General features: G+C 46.6%; 1 protein-coding gene across 1 annotated transcript; it reads right to left on the minus strand.

Moving 5' to 3' along the window:
- Window positions 1-250: 250 nt before the first annotated feature.
- Window positions 251-2,123, minus strand: s100w (S100 calcium binding protein W). The gene is made up of 3 exons (XM_056602500.1): window positions 2,008-2,123; window positions 1,531-1,679; window positions 251-1,329 (listed from the first exon to the last, which is right to left on the minus strand). Exons 2-3 carry the CDS (start codon window positions 1,669-1,671, stop codon window positions 1,141-1,143), a joined length of 330 nt encoding a protein of 109 aa, XP_056458475.1. The 5' UTR covers window positions 1,672-1,679; window positions 2,008-2,123; the 3' UTR covers window positions 251-1,140.
- Between the last annotated feature and the right edge of the window lie 15,470 nt (window positions 2,124-17,593).

Below are 17,593 nucleotides of genomic sequence, written 5' to 3' on the forward strand. Positions count from 1 at the left end.
TACACAATGAAGCGTAGACCTACATGTAGCCTACTAGCAGAAGACAAGGTGGATCATACCTTTTTTTCTCTCTTGTCGTCACATTTACGAGACGCTAGCTCCGCCTGGCGGACAGTGACAACGGTGCAATTCCCTTTACCCATTTTGATCACATTAATGCACACAATGCATTCTTCTGTTCTCAAACAGCAGGGTGGGTGGAGAATAAAACATTGCTTTGTTACTTTGAAATTATGTATTTAGCCTAACTGGGCGTGGTGGCTAGAACATTAACATACTTTTTACCTATTTTCTTTAACACAGGCCTACATGTTGTGACTTGTCTCTGAGCCTGTTACAGAGGCAGGTTCAACTATCTGAAAGATTGTAATCTTATCAAGGGAATATGCAACTAAGTCCAACTGCACCCAATTTAAATGTTCCATTGTACCATAACATAGGCAATTCAGACTAGCTCCCTAGTTAAACATTTTTTACTAGGTTATAAAGACTAGGTTAAATTATTTTGACTCAGGAGAGTTAAAAGCTCCTCCCTGGTCCAACTAGGGAAGACTAGTTAAAAGTCTTTAACTTGTTCAAGACTTTTAACTAGGAAGAGGCAATTAACAAAGGAAATAATCTGATATGGGTATGATGTGTGCAAAGCTTTCCACCAGAGAGGGAGAACCTTTAATTAGTCAGTAACCTTTTGTTTAGGCAAGACGCCGTTGAGAAGCTATTAACAGTGATGTGCATACCAGATACCTGAGTGATCGATTAATGTTTAATGACTTGATTCTGGTTTCATTTAATGCTTTTAAATGCCCCCCACCCCAAACTAGATTATTCTATTGATTGTTATTCTTATTTGGTCCTTATATTGTCTCACATTTCAAATCAAAGACCAATATAGTACAAGGTATTCTATTATACTTCATATAACCTTCTGCACATTGGTAAACAAAAACATTCTGTTAGTAGCTTAGAGAGGTGTGCAAAGGACTAATGTCCGCAGGGTTAAAGAAATCTTCAACTATTAGCTTGCTCTACATTTTCTCGCGTCTTTCCAAGACAGAAAATAGTCACCCAGATACTAGCATTATGAATAATATACTGAATATGTCTTCTGGAATGCATGTGCAGGTCAGTTGAGGAGTGTTCCTATTGGTCCTCCTGTTCGTCCTCTTCTCTGCCTTTGCCCTTCTTGCCTCCCTTGCCTTGCTTCTGCTTGTAGTATCCCCTGGCCAGGGTGGCCACACACCTAGAGAACTCATTGAAGTTCACCACTCCATCATGGTTCTTGTCCAGAAAATCCATGGCCTTGGTCACATCCTCTGCATGGATCTTTTTCTGAAGAACACGTAGCAGGATTTACCATTTAATATTTGCCTCCATCCATCAATACACACAAATTATTTACGTACAAATACATATTTGTCACCGGTCGCATTAACTGAATGAAAAGTTCTGAATGCTCCTGTTAATATTGTGAGTGTATTTGCAGTATTGTGGCTGTGTCTTCTGCTTTAGTGGGTGTTTGTAGCCTCTTACCTGGAACTCAGGCTTGGACACTTCGTTATCGATCAGAGTCTTGAGCTCATCCATACTAATCTGGTTTTTCTTGCCCTCCTGTCCGGCATACTCCTCAAACACGTCCACCATGGAGACGATCAGCTGCTCTAGGTGAGACATGGCTGCAGCTGGAGGAGAGGAAACCAAGGATGAGCATTGTCATTTCTGCATGCAAGTGCCGTTTGGTTCATTCAAAGCAAAAGCAATGTTATGACACGTAAGAAAATGATCTCAATCTACACCCAGTGGATAAAGTTTAAAAGCGTAAAAACTGACATACAGTATTGTTCGATTTATTTGCAAATGTATCAAGCAAAACAATCTACGGCACTCACTGAACAGCTGACAAATTCAATGTTTAACAATGTTATTCTTTCCATTTAGAATTAATGAGTCTATACTTCCACCTCTTGTCAAGTTATATTTATGGAATCTGCCTTCTCATGTTCTACTTACCGCTGAGTTAAGGATCAACCAAGCAAGAAGAGAGAGACCTTCTAGCGTTGAGGTCCTGGACTGGTGTGAACCTGATGGAAAAAACGTCTTCTTAAAGGCAGGGGCACACACTCCCACTTGCACACAGACACAAATATATGTCAACATAGATTCGCACCAATCGTGAGTCATGTCATGGAAATGTCCCCACAGGCTCCACCCAAACCAGCTAGCCGGGTCTTGTCTGACTGTTGTGTTTGTGTGTGAAGAAACCCCTGCCCAGGGCATTCTGAATTAGAGTATTTATAAGTATACAACTGCAGTTAGAGGAAATAATAGTAATAGCAAGGCTTGGACTTAATCAACTAGTAAACGACATAAAATTACAAAACTACAGAACCCCACCTCTTCAGTTTGGTTTAATGTGGAAAAAACGAACTTAGTGGAAACATAGGGTATTGAAAGTTCCATTCAAGCCCACAGTACAGGGTGGGAGTCAAAGGCTCATTCCCTCAGTTAGTGCAACCAGTAATTTCACTGCAGAGGGGATAACTCCTGCGTACTGCAGAGTAATACTAGGTGAAAAAGCATTTTGTGTCAACCTTTGTGGAGAAACATGTTTCAGACAAGGATGCAGCCTCTAACACAGACATACCTGGGTTATTTCTATGTTTAAACACACCCATGATTCCGGCAAGCAAACCACACTGATCCTCCAGCCTTTATATCACATAAACATACACTGGTTTTTTTCCATAGCTACCCCTCTACCCTCCCCTCCCCTCCCCCACCAAGACCCATTTAGTCTTTGTTATTTGCCTTCCGTTGCGATCGGGTTCTCATTGCAGGGGAGTGCCTGCCGGTGTGGGAGGTGCACGGATCAAGTGTTGTATTCAGTGCAATAAATGCTGTCTCTGGGTACACTGGCCCATCCTTTACGAAAGAAAAGGAGATAATAACGTAGACAATTCCTTTCGGCAGTAACATTTGAAGCGACGCACCTCCATCGTTCACGAAGACAAACAATCAATCATACTAATTGTGATTAATTGTGTCAACCATTTAATTAGGCTATTTTGACTCTGAGCCTATTTTCCTTTTTTAATTTAATTTCCAACCATGGTAATTTAGTTATTGGTCACCGGTTGTCCATGTTTATATTTGATGAAACATGGTAAGTACGCATGGCTTTTAGTAGTCCATAATCCAGTTCAATTTTAATTTATAAATTACTTTTCAACATGACTCGTTTTTTTTCAACCAATGTCTTAGGGCCAGTTACGTTACTCGGAGAGATGTGTTGGTGAGAACAGATTTGGTAGTGACAAAACCGATAACCTACCAAAACACCAAGCTCATTGATTTAACAAGGCAAGTTTATTTAACACATTAAAGGTCCCATGGCATGCTACTTTATGGATGCTTTGATATAGTCATTAGTGGGCCCCTAACACAGTATTTGAAGACGTTCCCGAAATTCAGCCGTGGTGCAGAATTACAGCCACTACGAGCCAGTCGCACATTGACCTTTCCCCAAACGCGCCGTTTCGGTGTCTGTAGCTTTAATGCAAATGAGGAGGAGAGAGGTGGATCAAGGAGGAGGGTAGGGGTTTGGCCCTGAGCAGCTTGCAGCCATGCTACCATGCGCTCTGTTTACAGTGGATGTATCGCAATGGCGCGGCGCACACAGCCTTTGGCCGTGTTCTGTAAATATTCTAGAACACTCCGGGTGCTCCAGCGGGAGTCCTGGAGCTCTATATCTAAATAATATCATATCATGCATAGATATCTATATCATATAATATATATTATCACGGCCCAAAGCTGTGTGAGCCTCCAGACGATATTATGAATCTCAAACGACTGGCACGACGGCAGAATGCCTAGTGCTTGATTTACACCCATGAAATTTCTAGCTACTGGGGGGGGGGGGGCATAGGTAGGCTAGAGGAACTCATATTAATGTGAGAAAACCTCAGAAAGTGAAACTTTCATGCCATGGGATCTTTAATTGACTCATTCATTTATCATGTGGGAGAGATCATCGGCATCCTGATTGTGTATTGCCTATTTCTGTTGTTGAGTGAAATGCTTGTTGCAAGCTTCCTATTGATGTATGGTGTACACCTACTGTCCACAAGCATCCCCCGCCTCCCCCCTTATGGAGATGGAGAATTGTTGCCATGCCCCAGTGGTGTCATATATATAAAAGAGGGCTTTAAAATATGCTACAATGATCAATTAAGAGGCCGAAGCCCTAAAGGAAATTAAGCCATGAGTAGATCACTTAGGGGTCCACAGGTGAGTTACAGAGCTGGAGTCTCTTTTATATCAAGGAGGTTCTCAAAGGACATATACCATTCTTAGTTTAGGGGCTCCAGCCCTACAAGAAGTGTCTCACAAAGCTCCCTCTAGTGGCGCCTCACCCAGCAGCTCGCTTGCAAGATTGTGAAGTGCAGTTCTTCCAAGACCTTCACCCTACCCGTTCAACATGCATATCTGACAATCAGACCTCCATTTAGTAACAAAAAAGCTATATGCCATCTTTCTAAATCACGTATGATCATGTTAAGGGTATACTACTGTAGTTCTTAAAGATGTTTTTTGTTCAATATGCAAATACCTTTATTCCTAAGTATTCAAAGTAAGAGATTTCTAGAATATTACAATTTGCACATTTGTCTTTACTTCAAGGTAATATAAAGGACTTGGTCAAGTTTATTTTATAACTAGAGACATAACTAAACTGTTCAAAGATATTTAGAAGATAGATATTTATGAAAGATAGTTCTATATATCAGGGGAAAAAAAGTCATAAGCAAATGAAGGTGCTGGGTAGATTTTATTGTTATTGGTGCAATGTGTGGTAATCATCTAATTGACTGCTTATAGCTCCAGTGATAAAATGGTCGGTAACCATGGCGCCACGGACGGCAGCCTCTGTGTTTCGGTGCGCATTGTTTGGTATTGTTTTGTTTGATAATTCAGTTTTAGGCCTATGCAACACCCGGTGCTCTTACACCAGTCAATGAGCTTTGGACATTAATGGAACAGCTCCAGAGGATTTATTTCCAACTTTTCTGCTCCCTTACATTGGATTATTGGTCATTCTTGTCCGCAGCGCTTGCTTAACGGTTAACGGTTACGGTAACCATGGCGCCACGGACGGCTCTTAACACCCGGTGCTCTTACACCAGTCAAGAGCTTTTGGACATTAGAGGAACAACTCCAGAGGATTTATTCCCAACTTTTCTGCTCCCTTACATTGGATTATTGGACATTCTTGTCCACGCAGTGAAGCGCAGGAGGAGAGGGAAACGAGCTGGAGCGCTGGTGCGTCTCCGTCAGCGCGGACATCGTACGCCGTTACCCGGATTATTTCTTTCCAACGTCCGCTCACTGTGAAATAAAATGGATGAACTGCAGCTACTGATGGGGAAAAACAGAGACTTTTCTTCATCTTCTGTTTTGTGTTTCACTGAGACGTGGCTGTGTGGATCGATACCGGACTCTGCGTTGCAGCTGGCAGGCTTCCATCTGCTGAGAGCGGTCTGAGACGTTTCCGGCAAATCAAAGGGTGGAGGTATCTGTTTCTTCACTAACAGTGGCTGGTGCAATGACGTGACAGTGATTCTGCAGCACTGTTCTCCTCATCTGGAAACTTTTTTCATAAACTGGAAACCCTTCTACTCCCCCTGTGAGTTTGCATCATTCCTTCTGGTTGGTGTTGACATCCCACCACAGGTAAACGTGCAGGAGGCACAGTGCCTGTTAGCCGACCAGATCCTGAGTGTGGAGCAGACAAACCCGGACTCCTTAGTTATTATTCTTGGGGACTTTAACAAAGGCAACCTCAGCCACAAACTCCCCAAATATAAACAGTTTATTAAATGCCCGACCAGAGAGGAGAATATTCTGGATCACTGCTACACCACAATAAGCACTCAATATCACGCCGTCCCCCGCGCTGCACTGGGCCTCTCTGACCACGTCATGGTCCACCTGATCCCCATATACAGGCAAAAACTCAAGCTCTGTAAACCTGTTGTGAGGACATCCAAGCAGTGGACCAGTGAAGCGGTGGAGAACCTTCAGGCGTGTTTGACCTGCACCGACTGGGATGTGTTCAGGTTTGCCACCAACTGTCTGGACGAGTACACAGAGGCTGTGAGGTCATACATCAGCTTCTGTGAGGACTGTTGTATTTTATCACGCACCAGGATGAGTTATAACAACGACAAACCCTGGTTCACAGCCAAACTCAGGAAGCTACGGCTGCACAAGGAGGAGGCATTTAGGAGTGGGTACAGAGAAAGGTTTATAGAGTTGAAGTACACGTTTAGCAAGGCGGTGCGTGAAGCTAAACATCAGTAGTCTGAGAAGCTCCAACATCAGTTCTCAGCCAAATACCCTAGATCTGTTTGGAAGGGGCTCAAGCAGATCACCAACTACAAACCAACCCCCCCCTCGCTACATCAACAATCTGCGCCGTGCAAATTAGCTAAATGTGTTCTACTGTCGCTTTGATAGACAAAGGGACAGACCCCATGACACCTTCTTCCAGCCTCATCCCAATGACTCCCCCACCACCAGCTCTACAGGACCTCCACACCTCCATACCTCTGTGTCCCCCACCTCCCCCACCACAGTGACGACTCTCTTCCTGCAGGAGTGGGACGTCCACAGGCTCATTAAGAGTCAGAACCCCCCAAAGCAGCCGGCGCAGACTCTTTCTCTCCATCCACCCTGAAGCACTGTGCCGACCAGCTGTCTCCAGTGTTCACGGACATCTCACTCCTCGCTGGAGACCTGTCACGTGCCAGCCTGCTTCAAAGCCTCCACCATCATCCCCGTCCCCAAAAAACCAAGGACCACAGGACTCAATGACTACAGACCCGTCGCCCTGACCTCTGTGGTCATGAAGTCATTTGAGCGCCTTGTGCTGCCCCACCTGAAAGCCATAACCGTCCCACTCCTGGACCCCCTGCAGTTCGCCTACAGAGCCAACAGGTCTGTAGACGATGCAGTAAACATGGCTCTGCACTACACCCTCCAGCATCTGGACTCCCCAGAAACATATGCCAGAATCCTGTTTGTGGCCTTCAGCTCTGCCTTTAATACTATCCTCCCAGCTCTGCTTCAGGACAGGCTCTCCCAGCTCCACGTGCCCGATTACACCTGCAGGTGGATCACAGACTTCCTGTCTGACAGGAAGCAGCGTGTGAAGCTGGGGAAACATTTATCTGAATCCCAGACCATCAGCACTGGATCCCCCGAAGGCTGTGTTCTTTCCCCTCTGCTCTTCTCCCTGTACACAAACAGCTGCACCACCACGCTCATCGGGCTCATCTCTGGCGGGGATGAGTCCGCATACAGGTGGGAGATTGACCATCTGGTGTCCTGGTGCAGCCAGAACAACCTGGAGTTTAACGCTTTAAAAACAGTGGAGATTATTGTGGATTACAGGAAGACCCAGCCCCATCCACCCCCATCATCCTGTGTGGCTCCCCAGTCAACTCTGTGGAGTCCTGCTGCTTCCTGGGCACCATCATCACCCAGGACATAAAATGGGAGCTCAACATCAGGTCCCTCACCAAAAAAGGCCAGCAGAGGATGTTCTTCCTGCGCCAGCTGAAGAAGTTCAACCTGCCAAAGATTATGTTGGTGCACTTCTACACTGCCATCATTGAGTCTATCCTCACCTCATCCATCACTGTCTGGTATACTGCTGCTAAGGCTAAGGACAAGAGCAGACTGCAGCGTATCATACGCTCTGCGGAGAAGGTGATTGGCTGCAACCTTCCATCCCTCCAGGACCTGCACAACTCCAGGGCTCTGAGGCGGGCAGGCAGGATTATGGCCGACCCGTTGCATCCTGGTCACAGTCTATTTGGAACTCTCCCCTATGGCAAGAGGCTTGCGATCCATGGACCAAAATCTCCCGCCACTTGAACAGTTTCTTCTCCTCTTCAGTTGGGTTCCTTAACAGGTCCCAGGACCACCAACCCCACTGACTGACACTGAATATGGCACTCATACCCATCACCAATTTGTAAATTCTTATACATTTTTAAGTATCTTTTACTTTAGTTTTTAATTTATTCTATTTTATTCTATTTTTAATTGATCACTTATGTCCCTGCTTGTTTATATTGTGTTATATATATATATCGCTGTTTGTTCATTGTTATTGTCTTAATGTATGCACCTTATTCACCAAGCCAAATTCCTGGTTGGTGTAAAACCCTTCTTGGCAATTAAATCCTTTCTGATTCTGATTCTGAAAATAAATAAGCTTCCGCTTATTTAGAAGGGAGCAGCGGAGCATATACAGTACTAACGGCGGAAGGATGCATAAATGGTTTTATCATTTGACCCAAAGCCCATCTGATTCTACAAAGCCACAATGTCGGTCTAAGGCCTTTACTGCAACAGCCGATAATAATAATAATAATAATATAGATTCAAATCAGAAAGTTAATGCTTTAATGCTTGGGTGGTTTGCAGGTTAGAGTGAGATTTGCTTGATTTTGTCAAATGTTTGATCTAGCATGGCATTCATATCCGAACCAACTACTACATCATAGTCAGTCTTGTTTTTCTCACACTAAAGTGTTAGCAGGGATGGGTGGATCGCTAACTAGTGATTGCACCTGGGGCTGGCCAGGCATTTTTAGCAGCACGCTATTTTTCTTTGACATGTGGATGGCTAGTTCCGTTGCTGTTGTTTGAGGAGCTTCTGCCTCGCTTTTAATGTTAATTTGCATGTTTATTAACATTGATGCCTTTCGATGAAATCCTCAGATTTGCCTCAATCTGAACAAATCTCTAGTGCCACCAACAGCTCAAAGTTGCACTTTGAAAAGGCTATATCTCTGGTCCACTGGTTCTTTTATGGCGCGTTTCCACCGGAGGGTACGGTGTGGTTCGGTTCGCAAAGGTGCAGAACGGATCGCGTTCCCACTGCCAAAGGTGGGCGTGACCCGGACTGAACCGTACTCGTCTCGCACTCGTCCCGCAGTACTCCTCCGTTGGGGTACTGAGACGCCTGAAAGGGTGCCGGCAAGTTCGAGCTACACAAGCCCTCTGTTGATTGGTCCACAGAACCGAGTGGTATTATTCTTGGCATGTCGCGCAAAGTTTTAACTTGGGCGAGCAAGGAGGAGGAGACGTTCCTCTGCATTCTTGAGGAGGAAGACATGCAGAGGAAGCTTGATGGAGCAGTTTTTATTGTTTATATTTTATTTATTGTTTTTGTTGAGCAGGCTACACTGTGCCGCGCTGCAATGATGTCCCGATGTTTGCGTAGCTGCCGCGGCGATCGACATTCGGCCTACCATAAGGGTACTGTCGGCGGTGGAAACCTTGGACGTGGAAACGTGACCTCGGAACTGAGCTGGGCTATAACATCCCCTCACTGACGGACTGAGGAGAACCGAACCGAACCGCACCCTCCGGTGGAAATGAGCCATTAGTGTTGGGCCTGGGCCCCGTTTCCCGAAAGCGTTGTTAGCCTAAGTGGATCGTGAAGTGCGTCGTACGTGCATAGTACAGTATTCACACCGTTTCCCGAAAGCATCGTTGGTAACGAACGTCGTGAAAACGCTCGTAGCTAACGAGGATTCCAGGGGTACTCGCAGGATGCCAAGAGCATCATTAGCCTACTATAGCCTCAGTGGCGTCACCAGCGGACATTCCGTGTATTGGATGCGTTTTATTAAACACATCCAATACCACGGAATGCCCAGCTGGCGCAATTTCGCAACCAAAATCAGTGGTTACCGCCGATATATCACTGATAGACTACTGTTAGATTTAAACAGCAAAGATAGAAACATGTTAGAAGTCAACAACAACATAATTTATTGCAGCATTTAAAAATACCAAAAATACATGCGCAGCCGAAATGTACCGATCAAACGCAATGTCAAAAGGCATATAATAAAATCAAATTATTCCATTGCTCTTTTGTATGTGGTCGCTTTCGAGCTGCACTTAATGTCTCCCTCTGATATTAATTCAACCATCGTGGTTAAAATGTCCTCATATTGATCAATGATAGAAGACATAGGCTACTGTAGACATACATCATGTTGAGAACAGTGGGTGTCTGAGAATTTCTGCAGTCGTTTTTTGTTTTTGTTAAGCACTGTAGGCGCTTCGGTGAGGCTGTTATGAAGTTCACTACTTATTGGACCCTGTCTAGACAGTAACGAACATCCCTGACCATAGTTAATCGTGTTTGTAGTCTACACTCAGACGTGAACTCATTATTGCATGCAGGGTGTCTTCATTCATAAAAAAATTAAAACATTCGGGAGTATGCAATAATACAAATTATTCTTAAGAGGTCAGAGACTCCGTGCGCAGCCCCGCCTTCTCCAGTGAACCAATAAAGCCCACACCATGACTAACGGGGGATTTGACGCCCTCGGTTTTACACAGGAAACTTGAGATAAGAAGGTGAAATCGCCGGGTGGGCCAAGCTGCGACCGAACCGGCTTGGCAGTGTAAAAAGACTGTATAGCCTACTTCATCCTGCCCGACAATATGGGCAGGATCTAGACCAAGTTCTCCTAATCGGGTCAGCAATAACCGTGTGTCAATGCCTAGCCTCTGCGTTTGAATTATGGAACATTGCACTTTAATGTCTACAAATATTCTAGACTAGAGAGTGTGCGCCAATCAATGAAACCTTATGCGGAATCAGATAAAGTCAGCTCTCTTTGCTGTGCAAAGCACGTTTCAGAAATCAGCACATTAAGATAAATGTAGTTGTCACACTGGACTCCCCAGGAACATATGCCAGAATCCTGGCATATCCTCACTGAATACCACTGATTTTCATGCGTTTTTTTGTCATACGTGTAGCTATGATAAAGGCCACATGGTTTGGCGTGTTTTATTATTCAATACTAATGATACCAATAGTACGGTAATTTTAAATCTTGCTTGTGAAAAGTAATCCCCCGATTCCTATTATGGATTGTCCGCCGATTTGAGCAGGAATACGCTGAACAACAGCCCGGCATCCTGTTTCTGCTGCTGTTGCTGCTCCCGGTTGACCACTCCAAGATGGCGGCCGTATTTCTCGCGTCCCAGCAGCCAATGCTCCGTCTATCTATAAGATGTCTATGGCCTCAACAACCCAGCGTGATAAACGCTGCTTTGTGATAGGCTTACCCTTGTGAGGGCCAGACCACGAAACGAACAATTGATCCGCTTTCCTAAACGATAGAGTCCTTGACACATAAGCTCTCGCACAGGACACAACTTATGCAGCCGCCGTTGTTCCGCAGAGGTGAACGGTGGAGGGTAGAAAGCACTAAACTCCATGGAAAGGCACGAGTAAGACATGTCCATGACTTTAGGAACATACGCCGGGTTCGGCCGCAGCGACACCTTAGAGTCCCCAGAGCCAAACTGCATACACGACGAATGCACCGATAAAGCGTGTAGATCACCAACTCGTTTTGCTGAAACTAACGCCAAGAGCAACGCCGTCTTAAGGGAAAACGTTTTCACGTCCACTTCCGACAACGGTTCAAAAGGAGGCCCCGATAAAGCCCCCAACACCAGTGGCAAATCCCTCCCAGGTGATAGAGGCTTTGACACAGGGCGCAAACGACGTGCTCCCCGTAGGAAACGACAGACCAAGGGATGCTGTCCCACCATCTTACCGTTAATACCCACGTGACACGCTGATATGGCAGCGAGATACACCTTCAGCGTAGAAAACGCCCTCCCCTTGTCAAGGAGAGACTGTAGAAATATCAACACAGTATCAACAGAACACTGGAAGGGGACTTCATCAGTAGAAGTACAGCAATCCTCAAAGACACGCCATTTAGCCTCATACACAGTACCGTCGAAGGCGCCCTCGCGCTTTGGATGGTAATTATAACATTCTGTGGCAGGCCACATGACGTAAGATTCATCCTTTCACGGGCAAAGCCCAGAGAGCCAGACGTTCTGGGTGGGGATGAAAAATGTCCCCCCGAGCCTGGGACAACAGATCCCTGCGCAGCGGGAGTCGCAGCGGTTTTGAATAAAGCATTTGCGTTATCTCTGCCAACCACTGTTTCTGAGGCCAATTCGGTGCTACCAGAATAGCAATTAGACCCGAATAGCAATTACTCTGTCTAATGTGGGGGTTATCAGAGCCAACGGGGGAAATGCGTAAAGGAGTGCAGTGTTTCCCGCAGGATTTTTTTCAGCAGCGGTGGTGTGGTCCCCGAACCCTCGAGGGGGGTCCGACGGCATGCCCCCCCGGCCGAAATTTTTTTGTACCCTTTACATTGGAATGCATGAATCTGGTGCACTTTGAGAGGAGAATATGCACTTAAATCCTATTCAAACAGTCCTGTGTATTACTGTAGATGGGATTATTGGTGTTGTAACTTTGCCTTTTGTGTCTTCATTTACAGATTTGTATATTTTTGTATAATATTTGCAGCAATAATATTTAAACAAAAAATGCCACAACGCAAATATAATTTGCACAATTTATTTACAGATTTTTGCCTAATGCTTAAACACTAAACATGGTTGCTATGCCCAAAGCATAACTGTTTTTTACATAAGACACTTTGTTAAAAAATGAAATCTCCTGCAACAATGGGCAAAACACATCTTTTTAAATTATAAACCTAACTAAAATTTGAAAAGAACACAGACACACACATGAAAAATAAAAAATAAAGCTAATTGAATACCAATCAGTGTGAGCCTTAGCACTACAAATAGACCTCAGGTGAGCTCAGCTCCTTTCTGAGACAGTGAGAGTCAGGGGAAGAGGACAAGAGAGCGACAGGAGGATGAGGACAAAGAAGACAACAGACGGAGAACTGTGAAGTTTTTGCTCATCCACAAAGGCTACATCCAGCCTGGGAGCATTTAATTCTCCTGGGCTTTTTAAAGAAGAGCTCCAGGGCTCTTCTGTAGGGGAATTTGGTGGTGGGGGGGCCATTGATGCTGACTCTCAAACAAGTCGCCAGATGCTAATGACCACATGCTTACAGGCGATTAGCATAAATCCCTAACTAAAATACGCGATGAAAACTGATTTTATATGGCAATAAAGAACAACATCGGATCTAACAGTATGGATTCATTTTTCAAAGTTCCCGAAAATACCTAGGCTATAAATTCCTGACTGGATATAAGCTCCTGTAAAGGCTATGAGTGATCCCAAAAAGAGCGACAACACGAACACACACACATAGGCCTACACACACACACACAATACTAGAGGAAAAACGGCACGGAGGTTGCGGTTTATAGATACAATAAAATGATTGGGCTCAGAGGGTTTTTAACACTGGTGGTCATGTAGCGACACATTTTAGCAACTCTCTCTCTCTCTGTCTGTCTCTCTCTCTCTCTGTCTGTCTCTCTCTTTCCTTCTTTCTTCGATCTTCCGCTTCACTCGCTACTGCTAGAATCAATGTAACTTTGCAACCGTGTAGGGTAGCCTACTGCCAACAACTGCCACAATCGCTGTGTATTTTTCTTCTTTGATGTTGGTTACGTGACGATGTGCCGTGTGCTGCGCAATTTACGTTACGCGCTGTACATTTTCTAAAAGGAGCTACGTAAAAATAAAATAATAATAATTAGGATTTTTATTGCAGCGGCGGAGAAAATTCAAATTCTGTGTGAACGTGGGGGAAACACTGGAGTGTGCGCGTCCACGCGTGCGCCAATGCGTCCATACCGAGCAGAGCCTCTGGATCGTTCAGAGAGAAGGACAGGGGACATTGTGTGTTCTCCCTGGAGGCAAACAGGTCTACTGAAGGCGCAGATTTACCGCACCCACGGCGCGGTAAATCTGCGCCGTGGTTCATCACTCCAGGCACATGCGTTGCCCTGAGTGAGAGTAGATTGCCGCTGCTCCAGAGGATCAGATTGTGTGCCAGTCTGTGTAGTTGACCATTGTTATCGGGAAACGGGGCCCTGGTCCCATATGATGTTTCTTCTTATGCTGAGGGGAGCGCAAACCTCCCTGCTTGTTGATGTAGGCCACTACCGTCGTATTGTCTGTCCTTACCAGAACATGAGCGCCTGTTACATACGGCAGAAAATGTCTCAGCGCCAGGAACACTGCCATAAGTTCGAGAACATTGATGTGAACAGAGCGCAGTTCTGATCTCCATCGGCCGTTCACCGATCGCCCTTCGTGGGTGGCACCCCACCCCCATAGAGACGCGTCGGTGGTAACCACCTTCCTCGTAAATCACCCCTTGAAAGGCAAATCTGAGATACTTTCTGTGCGGGATATGGTAATATGCGTCGGCCAGGTCCAGGGTGGTGAACCAATCGCCTGGACGTACGAACCTCAGCAGTGCTGAATGTGTCAACATCTGAAATCTGTATCATCTGATATGCGTATTCAACACCCTCAGATCCAATATAGGTCTCATGCCCCCTCCCTTTTTCTTTATTATGAAATATCTTGAGTAGAACCCGCTCATTGCTTGAGCTGGTGGAACCACTTGAATCACGCGTTTCTCCAGTAGAGACTTTATCTCTGCTGCAAGAAAGTGAGCCGCTTCCCCCACTGCCTGCGAGTGTATTATTCTCGAGAAACTCAGAGGGGAATGCATAAACTGGATTCTGTACCCTTTTTCTATGGTTTTCAGAATCCATTCTGATTTCACAATTGGCCGCCAGTGCTGCATTCGCTGTGCGAGTGAGCCCACTGCCGGCGCCAGCGCCACAGGTGGAGCAACGCCGCCCGCTCGTGGCAGGGAGCGTTGCTTCGCCCTGTTTATAGCCTGCTCCGACAAAGAGCTCATGTGGCTTATTTTTTGTCTTTTTTTTCAAAAGCAGTGCCCTCGGCCCTTGACCTGGATGCACTAGGGGGTACAATTTTATTGATGTAAACATGTTTGCGCTTTCGACAGTGGAGTGGTTCTGGAACTGTAAACCGTCCTGAGTCGCAACGGCAGACCCTTCGGACATACCCCTTTGCTGTGGGAGAGGAGCGTGCGTCTGGAAGACACGTTTTCCCTCTCCCGGCAGCGAGCTTGGCGGACTGCTTAGGCCTCTTGCCCGGGCGTGGGCGAAGTGGCGCTGGCTTGCCTCCACGCTGATCCACTGGTGCAGCTAGTTTGTTGGCCCACGCAGCCCCAGCCTCAGTCTTGGGTTGAGGTGGAGGTCTGGGGTGCGAACCGGGGCATCTCGGAATCCTGTAGTTCGGCGGAGGCCTCGCCACCGCCTGTGAAAAGGATGGCCGGGAAGTCGGAGCGGGAGGAGGCTGCTTCTTCCTGGGCAGGTAGGTCTGCAGAGCCAACCCCTCCCGTTTCGCATTGAGGGCCCGCACACCAAGAGCAACAGACTTGTACGCTTTGTCGGTCATAGAAGACTGGAAACCGTCCGTCTTCGACTGGAAGCTCGGTGCGGACGATGCGGACAGGGCCTTCTGACCCGGGTGAAGATGTTGAGCGACCAGCGGCTCCACAAGTGGTAGCTTGAACAGACCTCTTTCCTCCATGTCCACGCATTCCGGCGCGGCTCCCCCCTGGATCGGGATCTTCGATGAAAACGGCTGCGACCAGGTGCGGGTAGCCTCTTCCACACACTCGGGGAACAAGGGGAGAAGTTGCCTCTCCGCGCTTTTCAACCGAGGTATACGCTTGCCTTCGTACCGGGAACCGGTCCTTTCGGGCGGAGCGTTGGGCCGTGGGATTTCCAGTTTGTCGGCAGCGCGCCTGCACACATCATGTAGGCCCGTGCCGATAGTCGGGGAACCGCCGTCATCGCCTCTCACACCCTCTGTGTGCAGGTCAAGCGGGGTTCCTCGCAATCCAGTCTCTTCGACCGGCTGGAACGGGTCGGTGCCGTCCTCTTCAAATAGGGCCGCGTCGTCCGAGCCATCGACCGAGTCGAGTTCATCGATGGCCTCGCAGCCCCCCAGGCATTCGGACTCGCTCATCGCCCTTAGGTTCTCTTGCTCCATCCTTTCACCCCAGTAGGTGCTCGCGCCCGCTGTGGCTACTTCGATATGGTCGCTAGGAATGGGGGCCCCCGACAGCAACGGGTCATCGTCTGTCAGGCTAACATGGTAGACTTTTCATCGGGAGCCGTGCGCAGTGGTCGCAGGTACCCATAGGAGCTAGTGCTTCTCGGGCATGTCTCAGCCCGAGGCACTCATTGCAGGTGAGGTGGGTATCTCTCTCCGAGATATGGTTCCCGCAAACGCACACCCGTCCAAGCTTCCCATCCACCGTGTCAGGAGGGGGAGAAGCCATGGCTTAACTGCAGTTTGGAGACTGGCCAGTTGTATTTTTATTTATTGCAGCTTTGCAGCTGATTTGGTTTAGCTTCCCAGCTAAACGTGTCAGCTTTCCAGCTAGACAGAGTTAGCTTTGCACTCGGTGACTGATGTTTGGGTACAAGCTAGTCAATGTAGAAGCGAGTATTCACTGTTTGGAAACAGGCTGGTTAAAGAATAGATCTTTGGTGACAAGCCTATCTGTCGACAACCGCTTAGTAGGCACTAGTGCCCGGCGAGCGAGTGGTAAGCTCACTCTGTGGACAGTAGCATAGAACCTCGACACTTAGCAGTATCGTCAACATTTACTTCTGAGCGAGAAGAGGTAATTGAATGACGCTGTACGCACGGTCAGATACTTATATATGGGGCTGACCCGGGGTGCGTCAGACGTGGCCAGCCAATCATGGCTGGCGTAGTGATAAAGTGCTTCTGAGGGATACGCGGGGAGGCGTACCCATATGTGAGATACCTCATGATTGCTTGAAAGAGAACTCGCTCTGCTTTCAGAATACTTACGACTTGCACGTACCGGCGTACCATCCAAATGGATTACAGCAAAACACTTGCATTGATGTAGATTTGATGGCATTGATAGTATTAAAAATAACATTTTAAAAACAAAAATGTTTTATGAACTCCTGACATTGTCTGGAAGTTCAATATAGTGCAGCCTCTTTGCTGAGACAAGCTAGCGAGCGCAGGTACAATGGGGAGCTAGATGTGGGTTTTACCCCCAAAATAAAGAAAAACATGGCGGAAAAGAGAAAGAAAACTTAAAAGTATTTTTTTGTGACAGTGCAAGACATGGGTGTATGACAAATTTGCCGGTCCGTGCAACTTTGTTAATCAGGAAGTTTGTATCAAACAAGTAGCCCTTCATATTACTCAGTGCCCTTGAAGTAGCTCTAAGGTTCGAAAAGGTTGGTGTCCCCTGCCCTAGAATTTCATTAGTCAAGTTATTCAAAAGAGTTTAGAAATTCGAAACAATATGGCTGTTACAGTCATGTGTGTATGTCTGAGAAGAGGCTGGTGCCTCCTGACCGTCTTGAAAAGCAGCCCACCGCTGTGTGTGATGGGTTATATGTCTGTGACGCACAAAACACTGCCCTCTGCAGTGTTTTCTCTGCTTGCAGATGGTATTTCCCCTCCCTTTCATGGGATGCCCCCCATGGTTCACACACAGTGTGAAGGTTGGAGGGGAACGTGTCTCTCCCCGTCTGCCGGAGGCGAGTGGACGACGTCCCCTACTGCACACATAAAATGTGCAGGAGCTTTACATGGTGAGGAAAGTGCTTTTACATTTTAATCAGCTTGTGCGCAGCTGCCACA

The sequence above is a fragment of the Gadus chalcogrammus genome, chromosome 11, assembly GCF_026213295.1.
Source record: "Gadus chalcogrammus isolate NIFS_2021 chromosome 11, NIFS_Gcha_1.0, whole genome shotgun sequence".
Taxonomy (NCBI): domain Eukaryota; kingdom Metazoa; phylum Chordata; class Actinopteri; order Gadiformes; family Gadidae; genus Gadus; species Gadus chalcogrammus.

Coding starts and splice junctions, on each gene's coding strand:
- s100w (XM_056602500.1), bottom strand. CDS start 1,671: ATGTCTCACCTAGAGCAGCTGATCGTCTCCATGGTGGACGTGTTTGAG. Junction 1,330..1,530: donor TGTCCAAGCCTGAGTTCCAG/GTAAGAGGCTAC, acceptor CGTGTTCTTCAG/AAAAAGATCCATGCAGAGGA.